Source organism: Malus sylvestris, chromosome 14, assembly GCF_916048215.2.
Source record: "Malus sylvestris chromosome 14, drMalSylv7.2, whole genome shotgun sequence".
Taxonomy (NCBI): Eukaryota; Viridiplantae; Streptophyta; class Magnoliopsida; order Rosales; family Rosaceae; genus Malus; species Malus sylvestris.
In genome coordinates this window covers 19846881-19863576 of record NC_062273.1, presented here as the reverse complement: position 1 = coordinate 19863576, position 16696 = coordinate 19846881, and the positions used below count along the sequence as shown (strand labels likewise).

Sequence of the window (16696 nt, the reverse complement as noted above, 5' to 3'; positions counted from 1 at the left end):
GTCTTCATAAGTAGTTAAAACTTACGATATAACAAGGTATCTTCATAATGTACTTTCAGTCGGTCCTCTTGGAAACTTGGATCTATTATTCCTCTTTCAAACTCTTCTTTCCTAACTTCTTTGCTATATATATACACATTTTTTTTCTTTTCCCCTCTTTTCGATTCTTTTCTTTCTGTGTTTTTTTTTTTCTTATTTTTTACTTCAAAGAAGAATAAAAATAATTCTAACTTCTTTGCTATATATATACACTTTTTTTTTTTTCCTCTCTTTTCAATTCTTTTCTTTCTGTTTTTTTTTTCTTATTTTTTACTTCAAAGAAGAATAAAAATAATCCTACACATGGTACCTCGGTATACACCACATCTTTGATGTAGAACCCAACCTTTATCTTCCTTGATGTCCACTTGGTATTCCTTAAGCTATAGGGAATGGCTAATATAGGCTAAGTGGGTAGGGATGAATGTGGGTGATGAAAGAAAAGGCTTGGTGTTTGGCTTCAAAAGGGTAACTAGGGATAAGATAACATAAAAGGTTGATTAGAAAGGCTCAAACGATCCAAACATGGCCAAAATCATCTCCCTAGTGTTGCATGACTTAGGATTTCGCCTCGAGAGATATTGAAGCAAGTTTTAGTGAATGATAACGCTATCATGAAACTCACAAGAAAGAATATGCAAGATGCTCAAAATCTCACATGGGTTCAATAAATTTTCACTTAAAATCCACATATAATTCTCTAAGTAAGAGATAATCATACTAACATTGGTTATTGGTATAAAATAAACTTGAGAATGATCACGTAAGAATCGGATTAACCATATCAAGCAATTGAAATTTCACATAAGAACCAATTCAAATAAGTTTGTGACCTAGAAGAAAGCGAATTATTATCATTGACTTATGGAAGGTCTAACTAGAAGAAAACGACTCAAGAAAAAGAAAATCTTTTTGAATTTTTGACACCATTTTTTATAAAAAAAAAATTATGACATTAAGACTTAAATAGAAGAACAAAACATAGAATAAATAAACAGAGGAAAAGAACATATGCCAACAGAGGTTGCCCAATATGATAATACCATAGGCAATTCGACCTATAGACAAAGACTAGCAAAGAAGGCCGCACTCTGCTGCGGGTTTGAAACCGTAATCAAAATTTAGCACTCATTTGTAAATTATTTAAAAATAAATGAAAGCAACTGAATCCACATAATATTTATTATTCATCTATAATATAATCCGACAACAAAATCTTGTATATAACTTGACTAACCCACATCATTTCATTAAAAAAAATGCATTTTTATCTTTACTATCACAGAGTGTGTGTTTAAGACATATAAGAAAGGTTTGGCTGGATTGGTTTACAAAAAGAGAGGGATTGTTTGTTGCGTAAAAGGAGAGCTTAACTCTTTCACTCAATTATTTGACATTAATTACACAAACCCAATTCCATATATATAGACAGACAGAAGCTTTATCCTAGAGAGAAACCATGCCCAAATGATTATCTCCAGACTGAGTGTGAATTCAGAGCATGAAGGGGAAGTGAGTTCCTTGGTTCCCACATTGTAGAGACTAATTCTCAAAACTTTGCCAAGCATTACAGGAAACCATGGAAAGAATAAAAATGACCACAAAGATTGCAAAACAATTAACCACAGGTGGTGTTTATATGCCCACTGAGAGAGAAAAGCTTCTGCAAGTGAAAAAACGTATTTATATAAAACAGGCCTGTACCATCTAAAAGAGCCTCTTGCATCCATTCCAATTATACTCATGTCAACCATATCCCTCTACAATTCCCCACCACCAATCAACCATAACTGATTCCAATACCCTTAGCTGCTTTAGTAGACCATCTAGTGACACCTAACTGCCACCAAAATAAGACATGATCAAGACCATACATATTATAGGGCTTCAAAATAAAATAAAAAATAAATTCAAAAGAAATCAAAACTATTAATCCTAAAAACTGTTTAGTAAAGGATAAAACAATCTTTCCATCAAACAAATTTGAGAAACAAAAAAAGGGAACTAAATTTAAGTTGAATAGAGGTGGCAATTGCTTACCCAGAAATCCAAACGAAATCCCCCAAAATTCATGCCCCCAAAACCCTACAAATCACCAGAGTTGAAAACGCTACACTGGGATCATCCACACAGTGATGAACTCCAATCATTGTCACCGATCTCCATCTCCTTCCAGAGCCAAAACCCTTTAAAGAAAAAGAGGGTAATGAATATGATAAAGCCAGTAATGAATGGAATAACCCAATTTCTATCACCAATCACCCTTGCTGAGTGATGATTCACACACTTCCTCATACTTGTTTATGGGTTCCTATCCAACAAAATTTTGACTCAGTACCCAAAAACTGTATCAGCTCACAAACACAGAGAGGTTTATCAAATTCAAAGCAAAACCCACATGTATACTGAAGATTCTAGAGTTAAAAAGGAGCAAGGAGGTTCAGTTACGGAATCCAAAACGCGATTTTAATGAGCAAATGAATACCTAAACTGGGGTTAACAATTTTCAGCAATAAAAAACAGGTCTTTCGATCAAAGTTGCATAAATTACAGAACTTTGGGATTAAGGAGGAACAAAAAGCCCAAATTCCAATCAAGAAAAAAAAAATTGTATGTAAATTTAAGCTTTACCTGTAGATTGGCAGCAGAAAAAGCATACTGGATCCAACGGGAGCCACATGAGAGAACTGGATGCCCAGCCTTTGACACGTTATCGAGTGAGTTTAGGGATCTGGGTTTTGTGTTGGCCATTGAATTTTGGAATGATCTGGAGAAATTTGGGTTTTAGGGTTCTAAGGATTTGAGTGAACCGAAATTGATTTGGATGAGCAACTTTTGGTTTCGATTCACGGTGGAGCAAGGATGAAGAGGTGGAGGAGATAGGAATGAAAGGGTGAGAAAATTTCGATAGGCAGTATTCGGTTTCGATTCGAAGTAGAGCAAGAATGAAGCTCTTGGAATTCTTTGAACCACTCTATGAATAGTATGATCTGAGTGATTGATTGTGTAACAAAAATTAGTAAAAGAGAGTGTAAGAGTATTATATATGAAACTATATCATTGGAACCACTTTATGGAAAGTTGTAGTAACTTTGTCCTTCGGATGATTAAACTTGCACCTTATACAAATTTGCATCTTTGAGTCTCCATAAAGTACTGCAACATGCAAATGGAAAAGGATCAATTAACAGTTCAAGTGCTTAATGCATTATTTCTGCAAAAAGAAGAAAGAATTGAAGTGCTACTTACAGGACAATCTGGTGCTCCAGGTCTCTCGGGAAGGACTTCAGTTGAGCAAGGCCAAAGCATAAATTCAATGGAAAGAACCAATGCAATTTACTTGTGATGTTAAGTTGAACATCCGATGCCCTGGAGAAATTATTGAGTATCAAATGATAAAGCAATCAGATTATAGTAAATTACTAAATGATATTTACAAAAATAAAAAACATAAAGTTAAGAGAACAATGAAAAACTTAAGAATTAGCCTTAGCAAAGTTAAGATAACTTAATGCTTAAACAAAAAGCTAGCACTTACTCAGTCGCATTACCTAGACGCTCTGCTAAAGGTACGGTGCCGACTAAGCTGAAGAAGAAGACCCATAAAGTTAGGAGAACAATGAAAAACTTAAGAATTAGCCTTAGCAAAGTTAAGATAACTTAATGCTTAAACAAAAAGCTACCACTTACTCAGTCGCATTACCTAGACGCTCTGCTAAAGGTACGGTGCCAACTAAGCTGAAGAAGAAGACCCATCCCTAACGTCTACAAAGTAACTGTCAATGGACTAGGGGTGAAGTCAATCTAAATTATTGAAAGAATGTGCGAAAAAGAAACCATGTTGGAGACATTCTTACACAGAACAAAAAAAAAAAACAAAAAAAACAAAAAAAAAACATAAACAGGTATGAATATTAAGTGAACCAAAAGCAGAACAAACCCCTAAAAGTGCTTTAAGTTCAGGTGGGTTTTCTAGTATTTTATCAATAATATCAGATCAACAAAACCCTTAATGCAAATCCAATCCAATATTGAAAACAGATGAATATAAGAGAAGGAAAAAAACACTTTTATTGGGCCTCATATTTACTGCACCACACAATCCACTACTCTCCATAGCAAAAGGAAAATACCATATTCTCAGCTTCAATTTCTTGGAAATTAAATAAGGCATTCACCAGCATTCCCGCATAGAAATCACATAAAGTGTATGACCAATTCACGAAATTTTGATTCAATCTAACTATCAATCTATATGTGTGAAATGACCGATTCGTATATGTACATTATTCATTTAACCAAATCTAAATGGGTGTATTGTATATATGGCAGTTAACGCACGTATACGAAAGTGAATGCGCAAACATACATAAATGAATACATTTGAACATTTGAGTAGGAGGGAATGTATATAATTTGATGCATATAAACGTATGTACCAAGTAACAAACCAATCCATAGTTTCCCTCTTCAAATAACAAAATCCACAGAAACCCAGCATTGAAAATTCATGGACACTCAAAAGAACTGTAAACGAAACCGAAAAGCCCAAATCTCACTGAAGAAAAAGGAAAGATTCCAAGATTACACAAAACCCAAAATAACACAAACAAATCTCAAAGCATTTCTTAAAAGGACATATTACAATAAAAAAAAGTGGAAACCCTAATAAATTACCTCGCAGAGAAGCCCATTTTTTGGGAGCAGTTTAGCCACATGCCTGTACCAACATTGAAAACAAACAAAAAGTTTATAAAATATGAAGAAAAATCGAAAGAAAACAAAGCAGAAAGGAGCATACCTGTACTCATAGATATCATTGAAGTACTTCTCGGAATACTGGATCTGACCCTGCTATTTAATCCCAAACCATGATTTCAAGCAAAATCTCGAACAGGGTTTTTCAAATTTCTCAGTTTAATCTGCGAAATAAAGATGGTTTTCAAGAAATTGAACATATTATATGTGCACTGCACACACTTGCGAACCGGCTTACTTAACTAATATTTTTCTAGGTCAAATTTTAATTATTTGATTCCTTGTACCGTTAATATTAGATGTAAATACATTCATGTTTATGAAATTCGAAGAGAAAAACCATATACCTCAGTTTTTTTCAGTTGATCAGTCACCCTCCCCCGAGTCCCTTGAACGTTAACATTCTCATGAGCTTGGTTGTTCCGTGTCGTGCCTTGCTCCCATTCAGATCCTTCTCTTTCTCCTACTTGGAGAGACTAATTCCAGCAAAATCAAACATTCAGACAACACGTCTCTCACTTGATTGATTGGTACCAAATGAAGGCCATTGATACTTATTTGTAATTTAATTAATAAAAAAAATTAAACGCTTCATAAAATTATACAAAAAATTCCAGAAATTTAACGAAAATAGAGAAAGAGGTTGTACAAATTTGAAAAAACCTGAACTCAAAGTCTCCAACTTGAATTCCTTCATCTCTAAATTTCTTCAAAAAAAAAATAGGACATGTGTAAATCAAAATCGAATATAAATTCAAGTTCGAAATCGAACTCAATTGGAATCAGATCGAAAGCAAAATCTAATAAACAATATCGATTTGAGATATCGAAATTCGAGAAATATATAGAGCACGCACCTGAAGAAGTTATACCCTGTCTGAAAGTTCTTTGTGCAAATAGAAACTGGAAACTGCAAAGCGAAAAAAACCACCGCTTAAGAATGAAACATCACTCAAAATTTATATTAAAAAAAAACTTAATACATATAAAAAGTTAAAAACTACCTGTGGAGTCAGATAGAAATGGTGGCCTACCGATCCTAAAAAGCATCAAACTTTGTCAAATTCATCACCCTTTTCTCTGTTATAGAAGGTAATTTTGGAAATGATAAAAAATTACAGTACACTTGAGAGTTAGGCACTATCTCAGCTGAAAGTTCTTACCTTTCTTCTTTCTCTTGAACACAGTAAGAAAAAATCCAATTGGGTAACTTTTTGAAAGCAATCACTAACCTGGTAACTTTTTTCATTGAAGGTTCTTCTGGAGCTGAAGGTAGAACTACCCAGAAGGCAAAACTCTTGACAAATCAAACCCACAAAGAATTGATATTTGGATCCTCAAAACCCTAACTGAAAATCAACAATTAGATATCTAACTGAACAAAGCTGCTACACACATAGCAATTAAAAGAGGAACCTGAAGCAAAGATCGCACAGATCTCACGAAGCGGAATCGAATCGCCGATCATGTGCAGAGCACAGTTTTTTCCTTTTTGATTTCTCTGCGGTTTCCGAGGAAAAGAAGTCGGGAAACTTATGTTGGACGCCCAGGGTCAAAAATGCCATTTCACTGTATAAAACACACAAAAACCTAAATTTACAGAGCAACTCGAGGGCAAAAAAGGCAAAACACTGGCCGAAGAACAGTGTTTTGGGCTTTTTATTTTCTTTTACTATATACTAGAAAGGAGTACCCGCGCCGCGGGTTTAAAATTTATATCAAATAGTTTACAAATAATGTAAAAATAGTGATACTGTTATAAATAGACAAAATTTATAGAGAGATAACCTTTACTCGGTGAAGGAACGAAGCAGTTGCAGAGTAATATACCGACACAAGCTGTTGCAGAGGAAGTAATGTATATTATTGCTATTAGATATATTTCTCTTTTCTTTCTTCTTCTCATTCACTAATCTTTGCACAATTGAATTGCTCTATTTATAGAGCTACTTCAATGGAAAATTACAAAACATTACTATTTAGCTTATGAGTATATAGTACACATGTGATACTTTACTATACACATTACTATACACATGTGGGCAAACATACCCATCATTTACAACACTCCCCCTTGGATGCCCACATATCAACATCAGTTGCCTCATTAAAACCTTGCTTGGAAAAACCATGTGGGAAAAAACCATAGCGAAGGAAAAAGAGTACAACTTTACCCGGATGGTGTTGAGCATGCTTAGGTTGCCTCGTTAAAACCTTGATAGGAAAAACCCAGTGGGAAAAATCCTAAGCGAAGGAAAAAGAGTACAACATGCATGTATCATGGATGCTCCCCCTGAATTGTATCTCCCCCTGATTCCGCATTTTTCAAATCTGTAAGCCGACGTAATCCGATTCCCTGTACCAACTTCTGAAATGTGCACTTTGGTAGAGATTTGGTGAACAAGTCTGCTAAATTTTCATTGGAACGGATTTGTTTGACTTCAAGAACTTTAGCCTTCTGAAGCTCATGTGCGCTGAAAAATCTTGGAGATATGTGTTTAGTCTTATCACCTTTGATAAATCCTTCCTTCATCTGGGCGACACAGGCTGCATTATCTTCATGGATGACAGTTGGAGTGTCTGTCTTTGAAGGTAGACCACATGAATTCCGGATGTGATGGATCATTGATCTTAACCAAGAACATTCACGACTTGCTTCATGTAAAGCAATTATTTCCGAATGATTGGAAGATGTTGCAACTAGCGTTTGCTTTGTTGATCGCCATGAAATTGCAGTATCTCCATTAGTGAACACATATCCATTTTGTGAGCGGGCTTTATGCGGATCGGAGAGAAAACCAGCATCTGCGTATCCAACAAGGATTTGTTCATTTGTGGGCTTGTCTGAGTAGAAGAGACCCATATCTGTTGTCCCACGAAGGTATCGTAGAACATCTTTGACTCCCTTCCAATGACGAATTGTTGGAGCAGAGCTGTACCTGGCTAACAAGTTAACTGAAAAAGCTATATCTGGTCTAGTACATTGTGCTAAATACAATAAAGCACCTATTGCGCTCAAATATGGTACTTCTGGACCAAGGACCAGTTCATCATCTTCTTTTGGACGAAATGGATCTTTCTTAATGTCCAAAGAACGAACGACCATTGGGGTGCTAAGTGGATAAGCCTTGTCCATGCCAAATCGCTTCAGTATTTTTTCAATGTAAGCTGATTGATGGACCAAAATTCCACTAACACAATGCTCGATCTGCAGGCCTAGACAATATTTGGTTTTCCCAAGGTCTTTCATTTCAAATTCGTTTTTCAGATATTCAGCAGTTTTGTTGAGCTCTTCGGGGGTTCCAACTAGGTTCATATCATCGACATATACTGCCACTATAGCAAATCCAGTATTTGATTTCTTAATGAACACACAAGGGCAGATGACATTGTTGGCATATCCTTCTTTAATCAAATACTCACTGAGACGATTATACCACATTCGCCCAGATTGTTTCAGCCCATATAGTGATCGCCTTAATTTGATTGAGAACATACCCCGTGGTTTGTTAGTTGCTTCAGGCAACTTAAGTCCTTCTGGGACTTTCATATATATGTCAGTATCTAATTCTCCATATAGATACGCGGTGATGACATCCATAAGTCGCATGTCAAGTTTTTCTGAAATCACCAAACTTATTAAGTAACGAAACGTAATTGCATCCATTACAGGAGAGTATGTCTCTTCATAATCAACTCCAGGTCTTTGTGAAAAACCTTGTGCAACGAGTCGTGCTTTATATCTTGCAATCTCGTTTTTCTCGTTGCGTTTCCTTGTGAATACCCATTTATAACCTACGGGGTTCACACCAGGCAGGGTTTGGACTACTGGTCCAAAAACACTTCGTCTTTCCAAGGATTTTAATTCTGCCTGGATTGCATCTTTCCACTTAGGCCAATCTTGTCTCTGTTTGCATTCATCAACAGAGCGGGGCTCAATATCATCACTTAATATGATTTCAGTGGCTATTGCAAATGCAAACATGTCATCGATGATTATTTCATTTCGATCCCACAATTCATTAGTACATGCATAATTTATGGATATTTCTTTGCTTTCATGTACTTCTGTCTCTTCAGGGACATGTGTCTCATCAAGGACATTTTCTTTTTCTGGAAGTACAGAGTCACGAATTGTGGATTTATCATTCAATTCCTTTTCTTGAATGATATCATTTGGGTTCAATTGGGCCCTCATCTTTCTCTTTCGAGGAGCTGAATCTTTTGAACCTGGGGGTCTACCACGCTTCAGGCGTGCACTGGATGAATCATTCGCTGCCACTTTATTTTGTCCAACAGGGACATCAATTCTTGCAGGTGCGTTTGCAGCCGGTATATATGACTGTGTCACTTTCGAAGCATCATTAAATGCATCTGGCATTTGATTAGCAATACCTTGAAGATGAACGATTCTTTTCACTTCGTTTTCACATTGAGTGCTTCTTGGATCAAAATGAGATAAGGTGGGAACAACCCATGTTAGCTCTTGTCGTTCTTCTGGAACGGTCTTTTCTCCCCCTAACGACGGGAAAATTGTCTCATCAAAATGACAATCAGCAAAACGAGCTGTAAACACATCACCAGTCAAAGGTTCCAAATATCTAATGATAGATGGTGAATCAAAACCCACATAAATTCCCAATCTGCGCTGAGGTCCCATTTTAGTTCGTTGTGGTGGTGCAATAGGCACATAAGCAGCACAACCAAAAACTCGTAAATGTGAAATATTTGGCTGATGTCCAAACACGAGTTGTATTGATGAGTATTGGTGGTTGGCTATGGGTCTCAATCTAACCAATGATGCAGCATGTAATATGGCATGTCCCCATGTAGAAACTGGCAATTTCGTTTTCATGAGCAGAGTGCGGGCTATTAATTGAAGCCGCTTGATAAATGCCTCTGCTAAACCATTTTGAGTATGGACATGAGGAACAGGGTGTTCAACATTAATGCCCAGTGCCATATAGTAATCATCAAAGGTTTGAGACGTAAATTCATCAGCGTTATCAAGTCGAATGGACTTAATGGGATGATCTGGGAACTGTGCTCGCAACTTAATTATCTGAGCAAGAAGTCTCGCAAAAGCTACATTTCGAGTAGACAATAGGCAAACATGTGACCATCGGGTAGATGCATCAACCAAAACCATAAAATATCGAAATGGTCCACAAGGTGGTTGAATAGGTCCACAAATATCCCCTTGAATTCTTTGCAAAAATGATGGGGATTCATCATCAACCTTTAGTTGTGATGGTCTAATTACCAACTTCCCTTGGGAACAAGCCTTGCAAGGATTATCATTCGGGACATTAATGTGTCTGCTCAGTAATGGATGTCCATTAGAGTTGGTAATGATTCTACGCATCATGGTGGATCCTGGATGACCTAGACGGTCATGCCAAAGCATGTAAACCTTTGAATCAATGAACTTCTGGTTCATGACAGTATATGCCTCAACTGTCTTTATGTATGTACAATACAATCCACTAGATAAACCATGCAACTTCTCCAATATACGCTTCTGGGTATCGTTGGAGGTAATGCATAAATATTCCACATTTTCTACACTTTTCGTTTCAAGGTGGTATCCATTTAAACGTATGTCTTTAAAACTCAACAAATTTCGAATGGACCGAGTAGCATATAATGCATTCTTTATAGACAATATTGTTCCATTTGGTAACATAATCTGGGCTTTTCCTGAGCCTTCAATTACATCTGATGGTCCTGATATTGTTGTTACCTTTACTTTTGCAAGTACCAAATTCGAGAAATACTTTCGGTCTCGAAGTATTGAATGCGTGGTTGCGCTATCTGCAAGACAAAAGTCTCCGCCATTGATCTTGTTTTGAGAATAACCATAATTTTTATCCATGATCTCTGAGTAAAGAAAAAGCAGTTTATTCATACTGGAATACTACTTTTATTGAATTGAAAATGCGAGCATTAAACCACAGGTACAAATAACATGAGTACATTAAACATAAATAATTCAATCGGACCCATAAACTTCATTCCCTCTTTCATTAATAAAGTCTGTAGCATCCAGGTGGGTTGTGTTTAACTGTCCTGATAAATTGGTCACTGGATCAGGGGTTTCCATTGGTTTAGCCTGGTCAAGGAAATTGATCTCGACACCCTTCTCCTTGAAGGAGGCTTGATATAGTTCCACCAGATGCTTTGGGGTGCGACAAGTACGCGCCCAATGTCCGTTGCCACCACACCTATGGCAACCTCCTTCATGATTTCTAGGAGTGTTCACATGAGCTTTTCCTTTCTGGCGATTGGTATTTTTAAAGCTCGGGCCTGGATTATACCTTGGAACCTGGTTGTGAAACTGGACACCATGGTTCTTGCTTTTTCCTTTCCACCGACCTTGCTTGTGACCACGTCCTCGTTTGTAATTATTACCACGGGAGGATATGGTATTTCTTTCAAGGGACGCAACATTCACTTCTGGGAACGGTGCTGATCCAGTAGGTCGGGAATTATGGTTTTTCATGAGAAGCTCATTGTTCTGTTCAGCCACCAAGAGCACAGATATCAGCTGGTTGTATTCAGTGAAGCCTCGCGCTCTATACTGTTGTTGCAGTACCATGTTAGAGGCGTGGAATGTGCTGAAAGTCTTTTCCAATAACATCTCCTCAGTGATAGTATCCCCACAGAGTTTCATCTGAGAGGTAATTCTGAACAACGCCGAATTGTACTCAGCCACTGATTTGAAATCCTGGATCCTTAGGTGAGTCCAGTCATAGCGAGCTTTTGGAAGAATCACCGTTGTCTGGTGATTGTATCTGCTTCTCAAGGCATTCCAAAGGGCTAACGGATCTTCAACCGTTAAGTACTCGCTCTTTAGTGCCTCATCAAGATGGCGACGAATAAAAATCATGGCCTTTGCTCGATCTTGAGAGGATGAACTGCTTTCTTCCTTGATGGTATCTCCAAGATTTGCTGCTTCCAGATGGATCTTGGTATCCAGTACCCATGTAAGGTAATTCTTTCCAGTAATGTCCAGGGCAGCAAAATCAAGCTTTGCCAAGTTCGCCATTTTCTTTTCTGAAAGAAAAATGAGGTGTGTAAGAACTTGCAGTAATATGTGTACTGGAGAAATATATTGTTAGAACTTCTGGTTCTTACAAATTTTTTTGATCTTCAGGCCAAAATGATAAGTACTCGAAACTTCAGGCTCGAGATTTACACAATTAATGAGAAGGGCAATTGTACCGCACCATTCTCATCGAAATAAGTATAGGATGGGTGATTATCCCGCACTACTTTAAACAGCAGGAAAATTTAAATATGTAGAGCAAGGTGGACGATTATACCGCACCACCTAAAATTGCAATAAAATTTAAATATGCAAAGCAGGGTGGACGATTATACCGCACCACCTAAAATTGCAATAAAATTTAAATATGCAAAGCAGGGTGGACGATTATACCGCACCACCTAAAATTGCAATAAAATTTAAATATGCAAAGCAGGATGGGTGATTATTTCACACCACCTAAAATTGCAATAAAATTAAATAACGGGAAAATTTAAATATGCAGGATAGAGCGGGCGATTATACCGCTCCACTTAAAATTTGCAGTAAAATTAGATCTGCAGTCCAAGATAGGCGATAGAACCGCACAATCTTGGATTGCATAAATAATCAGTGGGTTAGTAGTCAATATCTACACCAAACAAGAAATCAAAGATATAAGTGACAGTTAGTTGGAGAACTAGAAGTAAACATGGTGCAAACAGTTCTTCGCGAGGGTATACCCAGCAATTGAGGGAGAGGAAGAAGAAGAACAGAAAAAACCTTAGAGGAAACATTTTTTTTTTTTTTTTTCTTTCGGTGAAAGGAAATGAGAAAAAGATTAGAGAGTCGTGCTGATAACGTGTTATAAATAGGCAAAATTTATAGAGAGATAACCTTTACTCGGTGAAGGAACGAAGCAGTTGCAGAGTAATATACCGACACAAGCTGTTGCAGAGGAAGTAATGTATATTATTGCTATTAGATATATTTCTCTTTTCTTTCTTCTTCTCATTCACTAATCTTTGCACAATTGAATTGCTCTATTTATAGAGCTACTTCAATGGAAAATTACAAAACATTACTATTTAGCTTATGAGTATATAGTACACATGTGATACTTTACTATACACATTACTATACACATGTGGGCAAACATACCCATCATTTACAACAGATACAATGTTAAGTTAGAAAAACTTTATAAGTAAACAGTTCAATTTGGATAACCTGAGATTTAAATATTACAGTCATCTGTTATATGTACATGCAAAAATTATTACAGTTATCTAACATAGTTTGGTAGTTGTAACTGCTTTTCAACTGGAACTAGCAATGAAATACCAAAAACTAACAGACGCTAGTGTATCAACATGCAAAAAACATTGCCAAGTTCTGAGGAAAAAGAGATTTACATGTCATAAAACACTTGGAACAGTTTTGACATATATTAACAGATGATATTATATGATTTTGAGTGGAGCAGCTGCAGTTTTGGTATAATAGTGCTGATCATTAACAAAACAACCTAATCACAGAAAACAAAACAAAATATATTAGATAAATGTGTTTATAGTGGAAGAAATGATAAAGCTGAAGTATATTACCTAGTCTTTTATTGGTGGTGTGATGTCTCTTTTTGCACCAGTTGGAGACGTTTTTTTTTCAATGATTTGATAGGAACCTCATCAAATTGTTTTAGGTTGGTCTCTGATATTTCTTCCAACTCACTGTTTGAAATGGGAAGTTGGTGTTAGAATATATGGGTACATGATGATTTAAAATTGGTAATTACAAAAGGAACATAATACGAACCTGTGTTCATCACCGGTAAAGAAAGCTTTCCTGTTGGACTCGTTTTCATTTATATGATGGTCCACTTGTTTCTGCTATTGAAGTGGAGGATAAAATGGTGGTGGAAGATACTGTAACTTCTTGGATCAATGGTTGTGGAGTGATTGGTTCCATGGTTGTATCCTCAGACACATTGTAAATAAGAATATCACTTGAATTTAAAGTGTTTCTTCTGTTCCCAAATCGCAAGTGAAATTTTTTTTTCTGCCCAATCAACCTTAGAAACTCGTTTGGCAACAGTTGTTGGTCAACCAATCTTTGATTCAGTACCAAGTCCTTGCATGGGATACCAAAAAGTTATTCGCCAGATTTTCCAATTATCAGAGCATTGATTTCATTGGTGTCATCCTCAAGAACCAAATTGACTTTGTACCTATATTAAAAATCAAAGTATATGAGGGAAAATAACCTGAAATTCAATATATATAAATAGAAATAAAACAGAAAAATAAAAAAGCGTGGTATTTGTTTAGAAGTTAAATGCATAAAGATAACTATGTTTATTAAGTTCATTAACACCTTTTATTTATGGTAACCGTATGAAAATATGAGAAACAGAGAATATGCATGAATACTAATGATAAACAACATTGGAACAAGTTTACGAAACCCAAATGAAAAGAACCAGATTGTAGTTGACAATTAATCAAATTAACATTGTGGAGAGTCTAAAAGTTGTATCAATTTTGTAGAGATGGGTAAACTTGTATGACAACGATTACAATGTGGACGAAGATTGCATTGTATAACACAATGTATTTAAAAACAGTTTAAATAATTTGAAATTGAGAAAGGTCCCGAATTTCATTTTAACATCACAAAATTTAAGCAAAATGTTATCCGTAAGAAAATTTTGGATAGCAAATGTAGAAAACACTGAAAAATGATGATCACTAAGACTGATATTCAGTTTCCAATTCATCTAGACAATATATATTGAAATCACATTTAGGCAAGTATGAGCAAAGATGTGAAAATGTGAAAACAAAAAAGATTTGGTAAATAATTATATTATATAAGCAATGAAAAAAAATGAAGGTGAAAAATATTTTGACAGATTATTATGAACTTGTAACGGTGCATGTTAAATATTACCAAGGAGTTGGAGTTTGGTTTGGATGTTTTTGACAAATGAGTTGTCCAATTGTCAAGTCCTTGTGCATTTGTTTTACACAGTTGGGGCATGCGTTGTACCACCATTCGTTATGTGTGTCAAAACGCTTGATAGATGTTTTACATAGGAATGTATAATTCTGTAAAATAGTTTGTAACAATTTTGTATGAGCAATAGTAATCATGTATACAATGTTTATTGGAAATGTAAAAATGTAGTTGTATATTTGTAAGAAATGTTAAAGAGATGTAATTAGATTTGATACCTTGTGCAAATCGGGATCTAGAAAAGCCAGCTCATCGATTGTTAATTTTTTAGCTGTGCGCAAAATTTCAACCTCATTCACTTGTTTTGCGGAGGGTGCCAATATTTTTATATGCTCTTTACAATTTGCAAACCTAGAGAATTCAAAATGTAATATTATTTGAATAACTTGATAGGATTAGTATTTCTTTTGCTGTTATAACAGCAACCACATTTGGATAAAGCTACATTGATTTGTTTGAAGACTCGTATGAATACTTACACTGATTTGTATGCATTTACTTCTGGAATATCCGGATCAACAAAGAATAGTGAGCAGCCAGTACTGTTCATCACAATTTTTTCTGTGCATTGAAAAAAAATAATAAGAAAGTGTAAAGAAAACACCGGTAAATATTTTTACTCACGTAACCGAAGTTTTGGAATGGCATGGAACAATTAGTTGTGGCACTTATATGCTAGCCTTTGATTAATTTGTTTTTGTTCCAAACGTTGTAGTGCAGTGAGATGACCAATGACATCTTGCAATTAAGAAGGTTAATATAAAAAAGTTGTGAAAATTAATTAGACAAAAAAAAAAAAAACAGTGTTTTTAATATGTATATATCTATACCATGTATAATAATATCACCTGTAAGAATGTCAACATTGTTCAAGCGGGGATAAAATGTGTTGTAATCCTGTAGAAAGAAACGATGTTGAGGAATGGGTGGAAACACATTTGACAGCTTTTTGAAGGCTGTTATACCACTAAATATAAGCTGATTATCATGCGGTACTACATTGTACTGCCCTCTTATTTTAGTGGTCCTAAAATTTGTGATTTCATAGCAACCGCCGGGTTCAAATTTTGACGCTACAATCTCACAGTCAATGTCTGACGTGGAACCTTCAACCGCATGCTTCTTTATTGTTGGTTATGTAAATGAAGAGAACGGTAAAAAAAGAAAAAGGAACAAAGTTAAAAAAGAGATTAATATACAAATTCAAATAAATATTTAAATTGTTAACATGGAGAGATGCAATGACATGAAAAGATAGAATGAACGAAAATAGTTAAAGTGATTTGAAGCAATATTTAAAAAATTAAGAAACAGAAATATTATATAAAAGTATTAACAGAATCAAGTTCATTTAAAAATATTTGGTTTCTTTGTTGATTACCAATCTAAATGCATTATAGGGTTTTGCTGGAAAAAAAACATCTAGTTCATTTTATGGAATGAAAGAATGATGTAAAACTAATAACAAAGTATATATGCATGCGTTGTGATCATCACTATATATTTAACATTGAATATTGAATACATAAAAGAGTATGAGAAACAAAAATGTTAATTTGTTAAATAATCATTTTTGTTATAATTGTTGATTAAAATAAAAGGAAAACTAATGAAAAGGGTTTGAAAACTTTGAGTTTTAATGATAAGGACAAAATAAAGGGTAAAGTGAATAGTATCATGATTGACTTTTTAGTGTAAAAATGTGGTTTTTCGTTAAAGTGAACAGTACCGGGTGTTTTTCGTTAAAGTTCCCTAAAATAAAAGGTTGTTTTCTCATCGTTTCATCAAGCAAAATGCAGTGTAGAGATGTGTATTTTTGAGTAGCTCCATGAATTACTGATTTCCATATTCTACACA

The 16696-nt window shown here is 35.4% G+C and overlaps 1 protein-coding gene, 1 long non-coding RNA gene and 1 pseudogene across 6 annotated transcripts; 1 reads left to right on the top strand and 2 right to left on the bottom strand.

Annotated features, from left to right (window-relative positions):
• Positions 1–1384: 1384 nt before the first annotated feature.
• Positions 1385–13825, bottom strand: LOC126599925 (uncharacterized). Of its 5 annotated transcripts, XM_050266401.1 has the most exons (16): positions 13640–13805; positions 13432–13554; positions 6214–6366; positions 6030–6146; positions 5802–5877; positions 5655–5707; positions 5447–5504; positions 5145–5273; positions 4841–4893; positions 4717–4759; positions 3743–3804; positions 3578–3625; positions 3289–3408; positions 3131–3195; positions 2671–3029; positions 1969–2384 (listed from the first exon to the last, which is right to left on the bottom strand). In XM_050266401.1, the coding sequence occupies exons 7-14, from the start codon at positions 5492–5494 to the stop codon at positions 3147–3149; spliced, it is 552 nt and encodes a 183-aa protein (XP_050122358.1). In that variant the 5' UTR covers positions 5495–5504; positions 5655–5707; positions 5802–5877; positions 6030–6146; positions 6214–6366; positions 13432–13554; positions 13640–13805; the 3' UTR covers positions 1969–2384; positions 2671–3029; positions 3131–3146. The 5 variants fall into 5 exon arrangements, with proteins under 5 accessions (XP_050122357.1, XP_050122359.1, XP_050122358.1 ...); XM_050266400.1 differs by lacking the exons at positions 13432–13554; positions 13640–13805 and adding an exon at positions 1385–1879 and having other exon boundaries at positions 2080–2384; positions 6214–6369; XM_050266402.1 differs by lacking the exons at positions 6214–6366; positions 13432–13554; positions 13640–13805 and adding an exon at positions 1385–1879 and having other exon boundaries at positions 2080–2384; positions 5802–5836; positions 6030–6207.
• LOC126599927 (uncharacterized) lies at positions 3415–3941 on the top strand. The gene is made up of 2 exons (XR_007615304.1): positions 3415–3608; positions 3761–3941. It is a non-coding gene; the product is annotated as an uncharacterized LOC126599927 (long non-coding RNA).
• Positions 13826–14063: 238 nt separating the features above from the next.
• Positions 14064–15840, bottom strand: LOC126599092 (uncharacterized; annotated as a pseudogene).
• Between the last annotated feature and the right edge of the window lie 856 nt (positions 15841–16696).